The sequence below is a fragment of the Anomaloglossus baeobatrachus genome, chromosome 12 (genome assembly GCF_048569485.1).
Source record: "Anomaloglossus baeobatrachus isolate aAnoBae1 chromosome 12, aAnoBae1.hap1, whole genome shotgun sequence".
Lineage (NCBI taxonomy): Eukaryota > Metazoa > Chordata > Amphibia > Anura > Aromobatidae > Anomaloglossus > Anomaloglossus baeobatrachus.
In genome coordinates this window covers 76,265,967-76,281,107 of record NC_134364.1, presented here as the reverse complement: position 1 = coordinate 76,281,107, position 15,141 = coordinate 76,265,967, and the positions used below count along the sequence as shown (strand labels likewise).

Genomic DNA, 15,141 nt, shown 5'->3' with positions numbered 1-15,141 from the left:
TGTTATTACAGGGGAAGGAGGGACGGAGGAAGCACAGGGGGAGGAAGGACAAGCAGCAGACAGGGGTGGGAATAACTAGCAAAACCCAACTCACCTATTAGATATTCCGTTGCACCTATCATCAAATAACAGTGCATTTCACAAACTTTACTTGCCTGTATTTCAGAAAGTATACATCTGATCCCACAACTAAAGGTATGTATAGAATCAGCATGATAGCACCAGTATAGCACTGGCTTTAGTTTATATATGAAAATTCTGCTCGGTTGGTCCTCTTTAAGGAAAAAAAAGAACTGGAAAGGATGAAAGACCTAAAGTGCAGCTCACTTGAAAGGCTTTGGGAACCCAATAGTATATCATTACTCAGTCACATATGATCCCTATAGGTCCAGTTTCTGTAATGTAATTATTTGTCACAGCTGGAATCGATTAGCATGACATGTAAAGGACAGTCAATTTAAAAACAGTGCTTTTTACAGGCAGAAGACTTTAAATCCAAGATATCAACCCTTCTTTTTTCATGCCCTGAGATTACTACAAGAATTGATTGTCTGTTACGGTGTTGTTAAAATGCTGGCCTTCGGTGAACTTTGGAGATTAATGTGGGCACACGATTTCTATACTAGCATCCTGATCTCAGTAGGACATTCATTTTTTATGTTTTTTTTTTTATTTTTAAGAACATCCAGGATAGTGTGGAGTATTTGGCAATCAATAACTAGCTGTACACAGGACTGATCTTGTAAAAAGAACCATCTGTACAATTATCATACAATGTACAAAAAATAATAATAACTGTATAGGTATGGATACATGAGCACTGTGCTAGATGATTGGGAACAAGCAGCGACACCATTATGTTTACAACCTGAGATTGTCTCTATGTTTGTAGGTATTATCTTTTCTAGATTTTTGATCCAGTTTCGGTATGCGACAAATCTATTATTCTACAGTTTGTGCTTATATCAATGTGACTTCTGTACAAAACACATTGGGTCTCATGCAGGCAAAAAAAATTATTGGAGCAAATGTCCAAGCCACCATTGTTCATGGGTGAAACCCATTGCAACCCCAGTGCTAGCCACCATTGTTCAGGGTGGAACCCATTGCAACCCCGTTGCTAGCCACCATTGTTCATGGGTGGAATCCATTGCAATCCCAGTGCTAGCCACCATTGTTCATGGGTGGAATCCATTGCAAACCTGGTGCTAGCCACAATTATTCATGGGTGGAACCCATTGCAACCCCAGTGCTAGCCACCATTGTTCATGGGTGGAACCCATTGCAACCTCGGTGCTAGTTCCCATTGTTCATGGGTGGAACCCATTGCATCCCTGGTGCTAGCCACCATTGTTCATGGCTGGAATCCTTTCCAACCCCAGTGCTAGCCACCGTTCATGGGTGGAACCCAATGCAACCCTGGTGCTAGCTACCATTGTTCATGGGTGGAACCCATTGCAACCTCGGTGCTAGCCACCATTGTTCATGGGTGGAACCCATTGAAATCCCAGTTCTAGCCACCATTGTTCATGGGTGGAACCCATTGCAACCTCGGTGCTAGCCACCATTGTTCATGGGTGGAACCAATTGGATGGGCCTTTTTTTATTTTATTCTTTTATACACATAAGCCCTCTTGTTGCTTTCTTCAACAATTAAAGTATGCAGTGAATATGAGCACAAGGGTACATTATGTACCCTCAAATTAGGCACAAGGCTATCTATGAAGACTATAGCGTAATGTATCCCTAAATCAGTGTTCTGCGTACTCCGCTTCCATTTCATACCACGGATCTTTCTTCTTCACTACTCATATTCAAGATGTCAGAGCCAGATGTAACACAGTTCTCATTTAGCATCGTCAGTGTATCACAGAACAATGCACAATGCCCTCCTGGCACTGCAGGTGCCGCAAAGGGGGTGACTTGATCTCTACTGAAGGTGCATTCAACAGTTAAGGTTTACGGTAGAAACAAACAGGCATATTTTTAAGTGGCAAATGTGGAATATCCACAATGCAAAAATAATAATAATAAAAAAATAAATAAAGTTGCTCAGTCCATGCAGCCCCATTTCATGCTAGAAGAGCACATTACTATGGTACTCTGGTATAATAAAGAGCTTTAGGCCTACTGAGATACATACAGAACATCTATATCATGGATTATCTAGAGTCATTTGTGTAACCAATGGACATTGACTATAGAGCCATACGGTCAAATTTGGCAAGTTGTGGCCCTATAGGTATAACTCGTTTACAAGCAAGCGGACAGAGCTTTCCTAACTTTGAAATTCTGTATTTTTCAGAACAAATCATTCTTACTTTATCTTTTCTAGGTTACATAACAGTCCCCAAAAAGACCAAGCTTCACATCAGTAATATTAAATGGGACCTTTCACCAGGTCAAAAGTGGTCAGTTTGTACTGATATTCTATTCCCTTTGTTCCCCGGAGTATATCTTTTTTTGTTTTTCTACAATCCTCTATACTGATCCATCAGTATGGACCATTTTATTTAGTGCTAACCCTTAAGGTCGTTCCTCGGGGGCATGGATTATAATGTAGAGCAGCCTAAAGACACGCCCCCAAAGAATCCTAAAAGGAATATCCACTTTATAAAGACCGTAAAAATGAGCACTAAATAAAAACAAATAGCAAATTTACAAAAAAATTTTTAATAAAAGATTACTCGGGATAGGAACAGCAACTGCCTACATTTGCCACAGTTTTCTAGTGAATGTTGGCATGTTTTGCCCAGTGAGTATAGTGGTTTCACTATGTCCACTTTTAACTTTGAGACAGGTCCTCTTTAAACTAGTAGTGAAGTGATCACTAAATAGAATCCATCTATTGATGATGATAACGATGGGGATTGTGCATTTGGGAATTGACCATTGCTATATAACTACATAACTACACCATGAGGCACCAGACCTACATGTCTACAGCTACACCATCAGGTACCAGACCTACAAGTCTATAGCTACACCATGTGGCAGCAGATCTACTTGTCTATAGCTACACCATGAAGCACCAGACCTGAATGTCTATAGCTACACCATGAGGCACCAGACCTACATGTCTATAGCTACACCATGAAGCACCAGACCTAAATGTCTATAGCTACACCACGAGGCACCAGACCTACATGTCTATAGCTACACCATGAGGCACCAGACCTACATGTCTATAGCTACACCATGAGGCACCAGACCTACATGTCTATAGCTACACCATGAGGCACCAGACCTACATGTCTATAGCTACACCATGAGGCACCAGACCTACATGTCTATAGCTACACCACGAGGCACCAGACCTACATGTTTATAGCTACAACACAAGGCACTAGACCTACATGTCTATGGCTACACCATGAGGCACCAGACCTACATGTCTATAGCTACAGCACGAGGCACCAGACTTATATCTCTATAGCTACACCACGAGGCACCAGACCTACATGTCTATAGCTACACCACGAGGCACCAGACCTACATGTTTATAGCTACACCACGAGGCACCAGACCTACATGTCTATAGCTACACCATGAGGCACCAGACCTACATGTCTATAGCTACACCATGAGGCACCAGACCTACATGTCTATAGCTACACCACGAGGCACCAGACCTACATGTTTATAGCTACAACACAAGGCACTAGACCTACATGTCTATTGCTACACCATGAGGCACCAGACCTACATGTCTATAGCTACAGCACGAGGCACCAGACCTACATGTCTATAGCTACACCACGAGGCACCAGACCTACATGTTTATAGCTACACCACGAGGCACCAGACCTACATGTCTATAGCTACACCATGAGGCGGCAGACCTACATGTCTATAGCTACACCATGAGACACCAGACCTACATGTACCAAATGGAAAACATAAAAAAACCCATAAAGTTCATGATTGTTTTAAGATTTCAATTTAAATAAGCAATATATCCACATAAATGTAAAAAAATATATATACTTTGGTATCTATTTCAAGCCTTTCAGACTGAGTAGTAGACACAAAATGATGTGGGTCAGCGCTGTGCCTTCTACAATGGGGAAGAGGTTTTCCTTCCAGAAACTAATTTGCCGTCATGTTTTTTTTTATCTCACAGTTACAGGCTGAGACAATTGCAAGTGAGATGTCATGTCAGACAACTGGAGGCTGCGGGTCCTTTGTAAACTAGACAGTTGGATCTTGCCATACGGCAACTTTCTATACATTGTATATGCATGTATTCTGATGACGCTCAACCAATGCAGACTCTGGGGACTGAAATCTCAGTTTATCTGCTTTCATATAAATGTATTAATTCATAACCAGACTCAAAAGCATTTTGGAGCTAGATTAGGAAAATTGCTGATTTTATGTAGGTCAATACCCTGCAGTGTCTGGAAACAATGTGGACATATTCATTTCTTGTTGTTTTTTTCTTCCAGAGTGTGACTGCGCTCAAGAAGAATGCTTCAAGGAATCTTTAAGCCTCAGCATAACATGAAGAAGGGAAGCAGGACAGCACACTAAGCAATCTGCGTGTCAAGGTCAATGAGGATTGCACCAATACAGAGATGCAGCCAGAGGTATTTAGTCAAGACATCTTCTCGTATCGATGAATTAAAAAAAAAATATTCTGCACTGCATTAATGATCCAGCAGTAAGACGGCACTGTAGGGATATATTTGGACCGGGATGAGTAGTGGTTTACGTTCTCGCCTACTGCAGATGTAACCGGATGCTCTTTCACGTGATAAAGTGGTTTTATGAGCTTCATGTTTAAAAGGACATACACCTTTTCTGAGCTAGGGTTATATGTCGGGATTAGTGGAGATGAGAGAGTGGAGATTGAGCACTTTTTGTGTTTTTTGTGATGCATCGGATTCCTATTTTGGGGGTAAATACAAAGCAGGCTAGAAATTTATCATGCAAAAAGGGCACATGCATAAAGAGCCACTTTATGCTTTTGAATTTTTTTGCTCCCCATACATTCCATGTTTGTGGCTTACACCGGGAAGCCTTTTTTATGTCATGCAGGGAATCAGTAGGTTATTTTAGGCTTGTAAAATCAGTAAATATACCATTTTTTTTTTTTCTACAATATTTCTATATATGTTTTATGGCAGGGTCGTAGATTGAGGTGAACTAAGTTTTACAAACATGTGCTTCTTTTTCAGTAGAGAAGGCATGAAAAGTGTAGGGTAGCTTCCTTCCCAATATGGAATATGGAATTAAATTGTATATATATATATATTTTTTTTTTTTTTTTTCGATTGAGCAGATTGGCATCAAAAAGTTGAGGGGTTACCATAACTGACCTTTGGTGAACCTACCTGATGTGATCGTGGCAGAGTTGGCAGTAGTAGGTTTTTTTAAGACACCTCTTTAGAGATCATCCCTGTTAGCGGAGTAGGGTGATGTAAGGGTGTTTCGGGGATTGCTGCTTTTAACATTTTCCAGTATGGACCACTAATGATGACCTTAAAGGTTGGAGAGCCACAGTGAGCTTCTCCAATTGGTTTGAGTTGGGGCTAGTAGCAGCATTGTCAGTGATGTAAAGTTTATCTCTGCATATTGTAGGTAGCAATTGGTAATGTAACCGTACCTTCTGTGACTCTGAGACATAGGAGGCTTTTGTACTTAGTATTGCTGTATGGAAGGGTGTGCTATCAAATGTAGTATTGAAACATAATAACCAGCCAGAGACTTCCGCCAATTAAATCACTGGCATCTGCTACTGATTGATAATAACTTTTCCAGCCAGCACATTTCTGCATTGCAATGGCAATCAAGTCCAAGGGCATTCCATTAATCAGACACCCTCCCCTCCCCCTCCTCATGCTGCATGGGCCCAGCTTTCAGCTGCTGATTTTTGAGACATCCTTCCTCACACATAGGCTGAGTCACTAGATTGAGTCCTGCCAAAATTAGGCACACCCATCCTGGGCAAGTCTTTGTTTCTGATTTCGTAAATTGATTTTCTTTTGGCCTGTACGCCTCGAACTGCCATCTTGATCTTTCTCCAACCCAAGTGATTCAATTCGGCTAAGTTAAGAATAACACAGAGGCCACTGACTGCAAACATAAAAACCAGAAAGACAGTCTTCTCCGTCGGTCTGGATACGTAACACTCCACCTCTTTGATGCAGGGATACCGGTCACACTCATACTGGGAGGGCACATTGAACCCATAAAGGAAATATTGTCCAACAAGAAAGCCAATTTCCAGAGCGTTTCTAAAAACCACCTGAATTATATAAAATCTTGAGATGCCTTCCTGGCGTCGCATCTTGGATTTGGTGGTTCTTATTGATGGGTTTGGTATCTCCTTTATCTCTAAGCAGTCTGGTTCAGCCTCCTTGGTTGAGTTTTCTGTGTTTTGTAGGACACCGTTGACCAAGGTGTTCTTGATCTTTTTGCTGTCTTCCCTTTTCACAGTGTCCTGGTCTCTATCCAGGGTGAGAAATACTGTAGAGTATCTTCTTTCCCGCTGTTTAGCAGACTGGTGTACAGAATACGTGATGAAGCATAGGCTTGGAGTGCAGACCAAAATGATCTGGAACACCCAGTATCTGATGTGAGAAATGGGAAAGGCCCTGTCGTAACACGCCTGGTTGCACCCTGGCTGGAGAGTGTTGCAGACAAACATGGTCTGCTCATCATCGTAAACAGTCTCTCCTACAATGGCGACTATGAGTATCCTAAAGATGACAACCACAGTCAGCAGGATCCTGAAAGAAAACACAAGGGGTTAAGCAGGTTCTGCTAATGAAGATGCATACATCTAAAGAAAGATGCTGATAATTACAGAGCAGACAGTTTATTCAACCAGAAGGTAAATTTATCAACACCGTCTCAGGGACAGGTTTTGGCACAAAGTCAATAGTTTAAGTGATTTATATTTTTGACTGTTGCTTGGCTCAACTAGTAATATTCATCCAGAAACAGACACACATTTGCTCCACTTTCATACGAGTCAATACATAATGTAATGAAAAACATTTATTACTAACAAGTCATGTTTCAACTACAACCTATCTGACAGTATCAGGTATGGAGCACCTGAAAAATATGGCTCATACCAGCTACTACAGTTTTCAGAATCCTCTCTGGGTTTGTGCACACAGAGTCCTTTTGTTTAGTGTTTGGAGAAGAAACTGGATATTTGTGCTACAGTCTTTTTGGAGCAGATACTGAAAGGAAACTCAGATTCTTCCACAAAAACTTGGAGTTTCTGCTCCAAAAACCCAGTGGAAAAACTCCATATGCAAATAGCCACCGAGTTTCCTCTCCAAAATCTCAGCAAAGAGACTGTGTGAACTCGTTCTAAGGTTATTTGCTGAGTTTTTGGAGAAGAAACTGGCTATGTGCACTACAGTCTTTTTGGAGCAGAAACTGAAAGGAAACTCTCAGAATCTTCCACAAAAACATGGAGTTTCTGCTCCAAAACCTCATTGAAAAAACTCCATATGCACATAGCCACTGAGTTTCCTCTCTAAAATCTCAAGAAAAAGACTGTGGGAACTCGTTCTAAGGCTTGTTGGTCAGGTTTTGAAGAAGAAACTGGCTATGTGCTCACGCAGTCTTTTTGGAGCAGAAACTGAAAGGAAACTCTCAGAATCTTTCACAAATACTTGGAGTTTCTGCTCCAAAAACTCCACACGCATAAAGCCACTGAGTTTCCTCTCCAAAAATCTCAGCAAAAAGACTGTGTGAACTCACTCTAAGGCTTTTTGATGAGTTTTTGGAGATGAAACTGGCTATGTGCGCTACAGTCTTTTTGGAGCAAAAACCGAAAGGAAACTCAGAATCTTCCACAAAAACTTGGAGTTTCTGCTCCAAAAACTCTATATGCACAAAGCCACTGAGTTTCCGCTCCAAAAATCTCAGCAAAAAGACTTTGTGAACTCATTCTAAGGCTTTTTGATGAGTTTTTGAAGCAGAAACTGGGTGGAAAATCAAATCTTTTGAGGAGTTTTTTGTGATTTAGATTGTTTATGATCAGTTTATTAGTATGCCCATGCCCTTGAACTCTTTATGCCCAAAATATTTGAACTCTGTGCGCCCATACCTTTAATCTATATTCTCACTGAGTTTTTAAGAATTTATTTTATATTATATATTTTTTATATATTTATTTTATAGTAGACCCTCTCCAACTCCTCACATGCAAAGAAAAAAACACTTTAAAAATTCCCTTAAACTCTTCCAATTTATTCCTAGGAGAAATCCACTTTGCTTTTCATACGATGAGTTTTTGAGCTTAAGTTTTTTTCCTTATGTAATTTTTAAAACCATCTGGTGGAGTTAAACAAAGCATGCCCTAAAAGGAAACTTTCCAAAGTAGGCACTGCCCAAAGTAAAAGGCCTCAAAGAACATGTCAGAAATAAAAACGCTTGCGAAATTGGTTCATGAAAAAACAAAACTTCTCCAGAAACAGGAGAGTTAGAGTTTCCAGAGTGTGTCCATCCGCAACGTCTAGTCAGGGTCTCGTTGAGTTTGCTATCCGCGCAGATTGGCGTGTTTTTAAAAGCAGATTGATTGATGATTGATTGTAAAAACTGCATGATCGTTAACAATGAGATAAATTTAGCTGATAATTTAAAAAGTGCACAATTCTGCATTGTAACTAACAGCAAATAATAAAAAGTTAATAACGTGTAATAAAAAGTAGTTGAAAAAATATTTGGCAACTTTATTATTTCCTTTTCCTGTTTTTTAACTCTCGGAATGAGATAGTTCTATTTAAGGTTCACTAAATATACAGAATTGTAATTAATGTATACTGCTATATTAAAAGAGCCCATCAATCAGAAGCTTCTTTGCAAGACAGTTCATCTATACATGTAAGTAATTGCTGTCATGTAAACCTATTGAATATTATGTACTTTGCCTATTTATTATACCACATAATGAACAATGTTCATCTTCCGTATGACATGTTTCCAAGCCATCATCAGTAGACTTAAGGCAAAATGAAGGTTCATGCCCGGTGCGGTGTGAATCTGTCATACCGGCTACCATAGTTCAGGTTTATAATGTTTCAATACAATCTATCCACATAATGTATCTAAGTTGGGTGCATTAAGACAAAATAGTTAACCATCAATTAATGATATCAATAAATTCCAAATATTAGAATGCATTCCAAATATTATTCCTAATTATTATCTAAAAATTCAAAATATTATGATAAATGAAATAAAAAAAAAATAAAAAAATAAGCAGACGTCTTTGCAGGCGCTAATGGCTTTAATTCATTACATTAAAGGAAGAACTCCGTCCTTGCAGCTTGCAAAATAATTCCTAAGTTGTGCGATACAGCTGCTTCCTTAACACTTTCATCGCCAGGAGGTTCAGCAGCGCAGTGAGTGGCAACACTTGACAGGGCCCCCTGGCCATTAAAGGGTCAAGATGACATGACAGCAACAACATGACAATGAAGCACCGTAGGCAGAGTGCAGATATTTTTGGTCGGGATAATTGGCCATGGGATATTTTCTTTTTCCCAAGCATCTTTGCGGAAAAGGTTGTTCTTTCACATTGATGTGTATGAGGAGCTGTCCAGTGCTGAAGCTGCAGGGGGACGCTCATTGGCTGCACTTACTGTGCACTCTGTCACTGCCAGGAAAAAATCCAAGAAAAAATACACTCTACCATCCTCGGAATTGCTCTCTGCCGGTGTGCATCATAGCATTAAGGGATTTTTATGTTTTAAGTCTCCCTATAGGACCATATAGTAAGTTATTTAGTGTAAATGTCACATCCTTGATACAAAAAATGCTGAATCTACTCATTTGATTTGGGCACCTAATGGCTTGTGCAGTGACTGGATTGGTGTCTTTAGTATATACCACTACTTTACCCCAGTTAAAACCAACCTATACATTTTCATTCTCACTAAAATCTTTAACTCTGTCCTGTAATACTAGCAGTCTTCTCTCGCGAGACATATCATTGAAGAAATGTTGGAAAATTCTTAAAAATTTTGAGTCCTCTTAACTGTTAATGGGTAAGTGAAAAGATAGTAACAAATAACAGCTTTCCAGACAACTCGGGACTCTTCACCAAAAAGCGTTAGCATTGGGGTTTTTTCTTTTTTCGTCAGATGGAGCTAATATTACCTTTTTATATTTAAGGAGGTTTTTGTTATAATAATTGCTCCTAAACTCAACTGATGTCCTAACTTTTCCATCTTGGATTTGTATATCAGTAATGATTGTAGATTGTAAGTATTAGTATTCCATCTGGCACTTTATATATTTAGAATCCGACGTTGTAGCTTTATCTAAGGCTCTGTCTTAATGATGCATATTTATTAAATACAGATGTTGTGAGCCTTAAGGGTTCTGAAGATCACGCAATCTTATTTGTAATTATTATTACTTGCCTTCCCGAGTTGTTAGAAGCCGGTATGAACTCATATATAATCATTAAAATAAAAGAAATGATGTATAATAATTACGCGTGACAGGGCAAGAGGGAGGTAGAAGTCTAAACCCTTCCATTTGTAGGTCGTTGATAGTCTATGAGCACAAACTTAGAAAATGTAGTAACCAAAACTGGTTCTGTGTCTGAGTTTTTCTCTGCAGCCTCTACAATATTTCATCTCTGTATGATATTAACGCTCTAGATTCCAAATGTTTCATTTCACTATGTCAATAAACTTTCCATCTCAATGCTCCTCTCACCAGCCCCAGCTGTTGCCCACCAACCCCCATTGCTTATATGCAGCATGCACCTGATACTAATGAGAGCCATCAATCACATTTCAGGCGGCAGGGCCACTACTGGTTCGGGGTCTAGTGCTGATCTTAGTCAGCAAACTCTACAATGGACAAATGCCAAATATATTACAGTTCCAAATCATTCCCTCTCAATGCAATCCTGGAAATATATATATATATATATATATATATATATATATATATATATATATATTTCCTCGGGTTAAACAGAAAGCAATGCTAACAACAAGGAATTGAACAAGGCACTAATAGAAGTCATGATAATCAACGTTCTAAATTAAGACCTTAGCGTTGCTAGTGCTATCCGATCTGATAAGTCCACTTTGCAAAGTCTGTTTTGGGTTTGTAGTTTTGGAAGAATTCTTACCTTCCTATCATAGTACTGTGCTGTTGCACAGCAGCCTCTAGAAGTCTTTCTAGTATAGTCCATTCTCCCATTGCTGTACATCGGAGACCAGGTTCAACGGGAGGCTTTTCACCTTCTCTGGGGGAAGCCACCGGGTGTAGGTGACCCAATGTAATCTCAGCGTGGTGATCGGAGGTGTCCCTGCTCGGGAAGGCTGCACGCACTGTCTTACTGCCTGTAATCTCCCTTTAAGTAGTCTCTGCTTACGTCACGCAGACAGGTCCCTGGACAGAAGCCAGAGACAGCCAGTGGGATTCTGCTAAATGTTATTATAGCAGAGAAAAAAAGAAGTGAGAGGAGGAGGAAAGGGTGTAATGCAGAGATAACAGATTAATTTGTGATCGAGCGATTCTGTTTAATCCGTTCCCCAGACTGCAAATCCCAAAAACCAAGAAGAGCAGACAGAGCTGATAGAAAGTGTGACCATGGATGGTACAGAAAGTGTAAATCTGTGCAGAAGGGTGCTGTTAACCCTTTGATGTAGAAGAAAAAAACAAAGCAGCTCACCGCTATAGTCAGTGTCTTGCAGTCTGGAGCTCGGATACGTTCCTGGCAGGACGGAAGTAATAAGGTCCATAAAATCCTGCTTCACAAACTTCAAGCTTCTTAAGGGGGCTTAACACGCTGCGATATAGCTAATGATTTATCGTTGGGGTCACGTCGTTAGTGACGCACATCCGGCGTCCTTAGCGACATTGCAGCGTGTGACACGTACAAGCGATCTTAAACGATCGCAAAACAGGCAAAAATCGTCCTAAAACCAAATATTGTTGCCTGTTTATTAGCGATGTTGTTCGTCGTTCCTGCGGCAGCACACGTCGCTGTGTGTGACACCGCAGGAGTGACGAACATCTCCTTACCTGCCTCCACCGGCAATGCGGAAGGAAGGAGGTGAGCGGCATGCTACGGCCGCTCATCTCCGCCCCTCCTCTGCTATTGGACGCCTGCCGTGTGACGTTGCTGTGACGCCACACGACCCGCCCCCTTAGAAAGGAGGCGGATCGGCGGCCAGAGCGACGTCGCTGACCAGGTATGTGCGTGTGACGCTGTCGTAGCGATAATGTTTGTTATGGGAGCAATCACACAATATCGCACGTACAACGGGGGCGGGTGCTATCGCGCTCGACATCGCTAGCCGATGCTAGCGATGTCGCAGCGTGTAAAGCCCGCTTTATTGTTAAAATTCATATGAACACCTTATGCAATGTCTCCAATTGTTATTCCTTTACGCGTTTCAGATGACCGGCATCCTTAATCAAGTTATCATATTGGGTAGCGTTTTACAAAAGATCGAAAGTTTATCCACATAAACCCTTTATTTTGCCCAAAACGTGATGATGATCATAATTAGAGAACAGCAATGACTGTAGCACAGAGAAAGATTATAATTACATTTTCTGAAGGTAAGAACAGTCACCAATCAGTAGGACGTGCACCGGCCGTCGCTGTGAATGACTTCAGCACAGCACATCACTAGTCTCGCACACTGCTCTGGTGTGATTTTGGTCCACTCTTCTTCCAGTCCCTTCCACAGTTTTTTTACTGTTGTGGGTTTCTTGGCCATAACTTTATCACTAAGGATTTTCCAGAGGTTTTCTGTTGGGTTTAGATCTGGACTCTGCGCTGTGGCCATTTCATTGTTTCAATGTTTTCTGTTTCAAGGAACTGTTTTACCAGTTTTGCTATGTGACAGGGGGAATTGCCCTGCATGAAAATTGCTGGCTGATTTACTGATGAACACAAGAAAGGAACCACGTGTTGTTGAACAAGAATCTGATACACACTTGTATTCACTCTGCCATGTACCTGTATGAGAAGTCCAACTCCTGCTGCAGGAAACATTCCCCGAACCATGACACTTCCTCCACTGCCTTTCACTGACTTCTTAACACACTTTGGGTTCAGTCTTTCTCCAATTTGATGATTAACATAATGTTTCCCATCAGACCCAAATAAATTAAACTTGCTTTCATCACTAAAATGAACTCTGGACCACTTCTCCTCTGTTCACAAAATATGCTCTTCACCAAAATTGAGTCTAGACTTTTGATTCTTTCTGCTAATGAGAGGTTTGGTCACTGCAGAGTGGGCTTTCAGTCCAAATGCTCTTAAACATTGTGACACTATATGATGAGATAGATCTTTACCCTGTTCCTTGCTGAACTGGCTAGCAATTCTACCTGCAGTGTTAAAATGATTAGCCATGGAGATTCTCTACATTACATGTCCTCTCTTGCATTTGTCTTTCAAGTGCAACTAGCCTTCTGGAGGAACTTAACAGAGTTTGTGGTGTTGTAAAGATGCAATATGCTCGAAATTACAGACTTGGAATAACCAACTTCTCTTGCTATGGCTGATAGGGTCACCACTTTGGCCTTCATCTGGACAACCTGCTGCCGGAGGGTTTCAGTCACTTTGGAATGGCACATCATTTTTGCAAAGTCAGTGCAAATTGGAAAGTTAGGCTGCCAGTTACATAGGGTTTGTCAGTTATTTAAGGAAATTAGTACCAGGTGCCAGATTAACACCAATAACTTGCAGGGATCTGAAAGTGTTCTCTAATTTTGATCAGTGTTTTCATTTATCTCATTTACATTTTTAACCTCATCTTAAATATGTATATATATTATATTCCCAGTGTAAAATAACAGAAAGCTCCACCACCATTCCTACAATGTTGGCTCAGGGTCTCCCAGGAATCGCATGACATTGTTATACATACGGAGCAATGCACCCAATTAGCCGTCAGTAATGGGCTACTTCACACTCACTTCCAGTGATAGGCTGCAGTGCTCACTTGGTAAAACACTGTCATGCAAGACCGGTGAGATCCTACACTGACATGGCTGGAATGCCGCCGGCAGGCAGGAGATGAGCAACTTTTGTTTTTATTTTACATTTGGCAATATAGTATTTAAGTCAGGGTAATTCAAGTAATGCACAACCCTCATCCTAAATATTATATTCTCAGTGTAACATAACAGAAAACTACACCACCATTCCTGCAATATTGGCTCAGGGTCTCCCAGGGATCACGTGACATTGTTATACCTAGCATTGCACTCAATCAGCCATTGGTAATGGGCTACTTCACAGTCCTTCAATCGGACGTTCCTTGGACATCTAAAGGAAATATGTGAAATGTAGCTCATAAACTGCCACTGATTGGCTGCAGTGCTCACTTGATAAAACTGAATAGGATAACTGAAGTGAGCACTAATACAGTTAGGTCCAGAAATATTTGGACAGTGACACAATTTTCGCGAGTTGGGCTCTGCATGCCACCACATTGGATTTGAAATGAAACCTCTACAACAGAATTCAAGTGCAGATTGTAACGTTTAATTTGAAGGTTTGAACAAAAATATCTGATAGAAATTGTAGGAATTGTCACATTTCTTTACAAACACTCCACATTTTAGGAGGTCAAAAGTAAGTGGACAAATAAACCAAACCCAAACAAAATATTTTTATTTTCAATATTTTGTTGCGAATCCTTTGGAGGCAATCACTGCCTTAAGTCTGGAACCCATGGACATCACCAAACGCTGGGTTTCCTCCTTCTTAATGCTTTGCCAGGCCTTTATAGCCGCAGCCTTCAGGTCTTGCTTGTTTGTGGGTCTTTCCGTCTTAAGTCTGGATTTGAGCAAGTGAAATGGATGCTCAATTGGGTTAAGATCTGGTGATTGACTTGGCCATTGCAGAATGTTCCACTTTTTTGCACTCATGAACTCCTGGGTAGCTTTGGCTGTATGCTTGGGGTCATTGTCCATCTGTACTATGAAGCGCCGTCCGATCAACTTTGCGGCATTTGGCTGAATCTGGGCTGAAAGTATATCCCGGTACACTTCAGAATTCATCCGGCTACTCTTGTCTGCTGTTATGTCATCAATAAACACAAGTGACCAAGTGCCATTGAAAGCCATGCATGCCCATGCCATCACGTTGCCTCCACCATGTTTTACAGAGGATGTGGTGTGCCT

General features: G+C 40.8%; 1 protein-coding gene and 1 long non-coding RNA gene across 2 annotated transcripts in view; one reads left to right on the top strand and one right to left on the bottom strand.

Moving 5' to 3' along the window:
* Positions 1 to 258: 258 nt before the first annotated feature.
* Positions 259 to 11,308, bottom strand: GJD2 (gap junction protein delta 2). The gene is made up of 2 exons (XM_075330615.1): positions 11,120 to 11,308; positions 259 to 6,734 (listed from the first exon to the last, which is right to left on the bottom strand). Exons 1-2 carry the CDS (start codon positions 11,188 to 11,190, stop codon positions 5,891 to 5,893), a joined length of 915 nt encoding a protein of 304 aa, XP_075186730.1. The 5' UTR covers positions 11,191 to 11,308; the 3' UTR covers positions 259 to 5,890.
* Positions 4,453 to 15,141, top strand: part of LOC142258135 (uncharacterized) — a 426,802-nt gene continuing 416,113 nt past the window's right edge. Inside the window, exon 1 of the long non-coding RNA XR_012727714.1 lies at positions 4,453 to 4,589. This is a non-coding gene — a long non-coding RNA (uncharacterized LOC142258135). The remainder of the gene's footprint in view (positions 4,590 to 15,141) is intronic.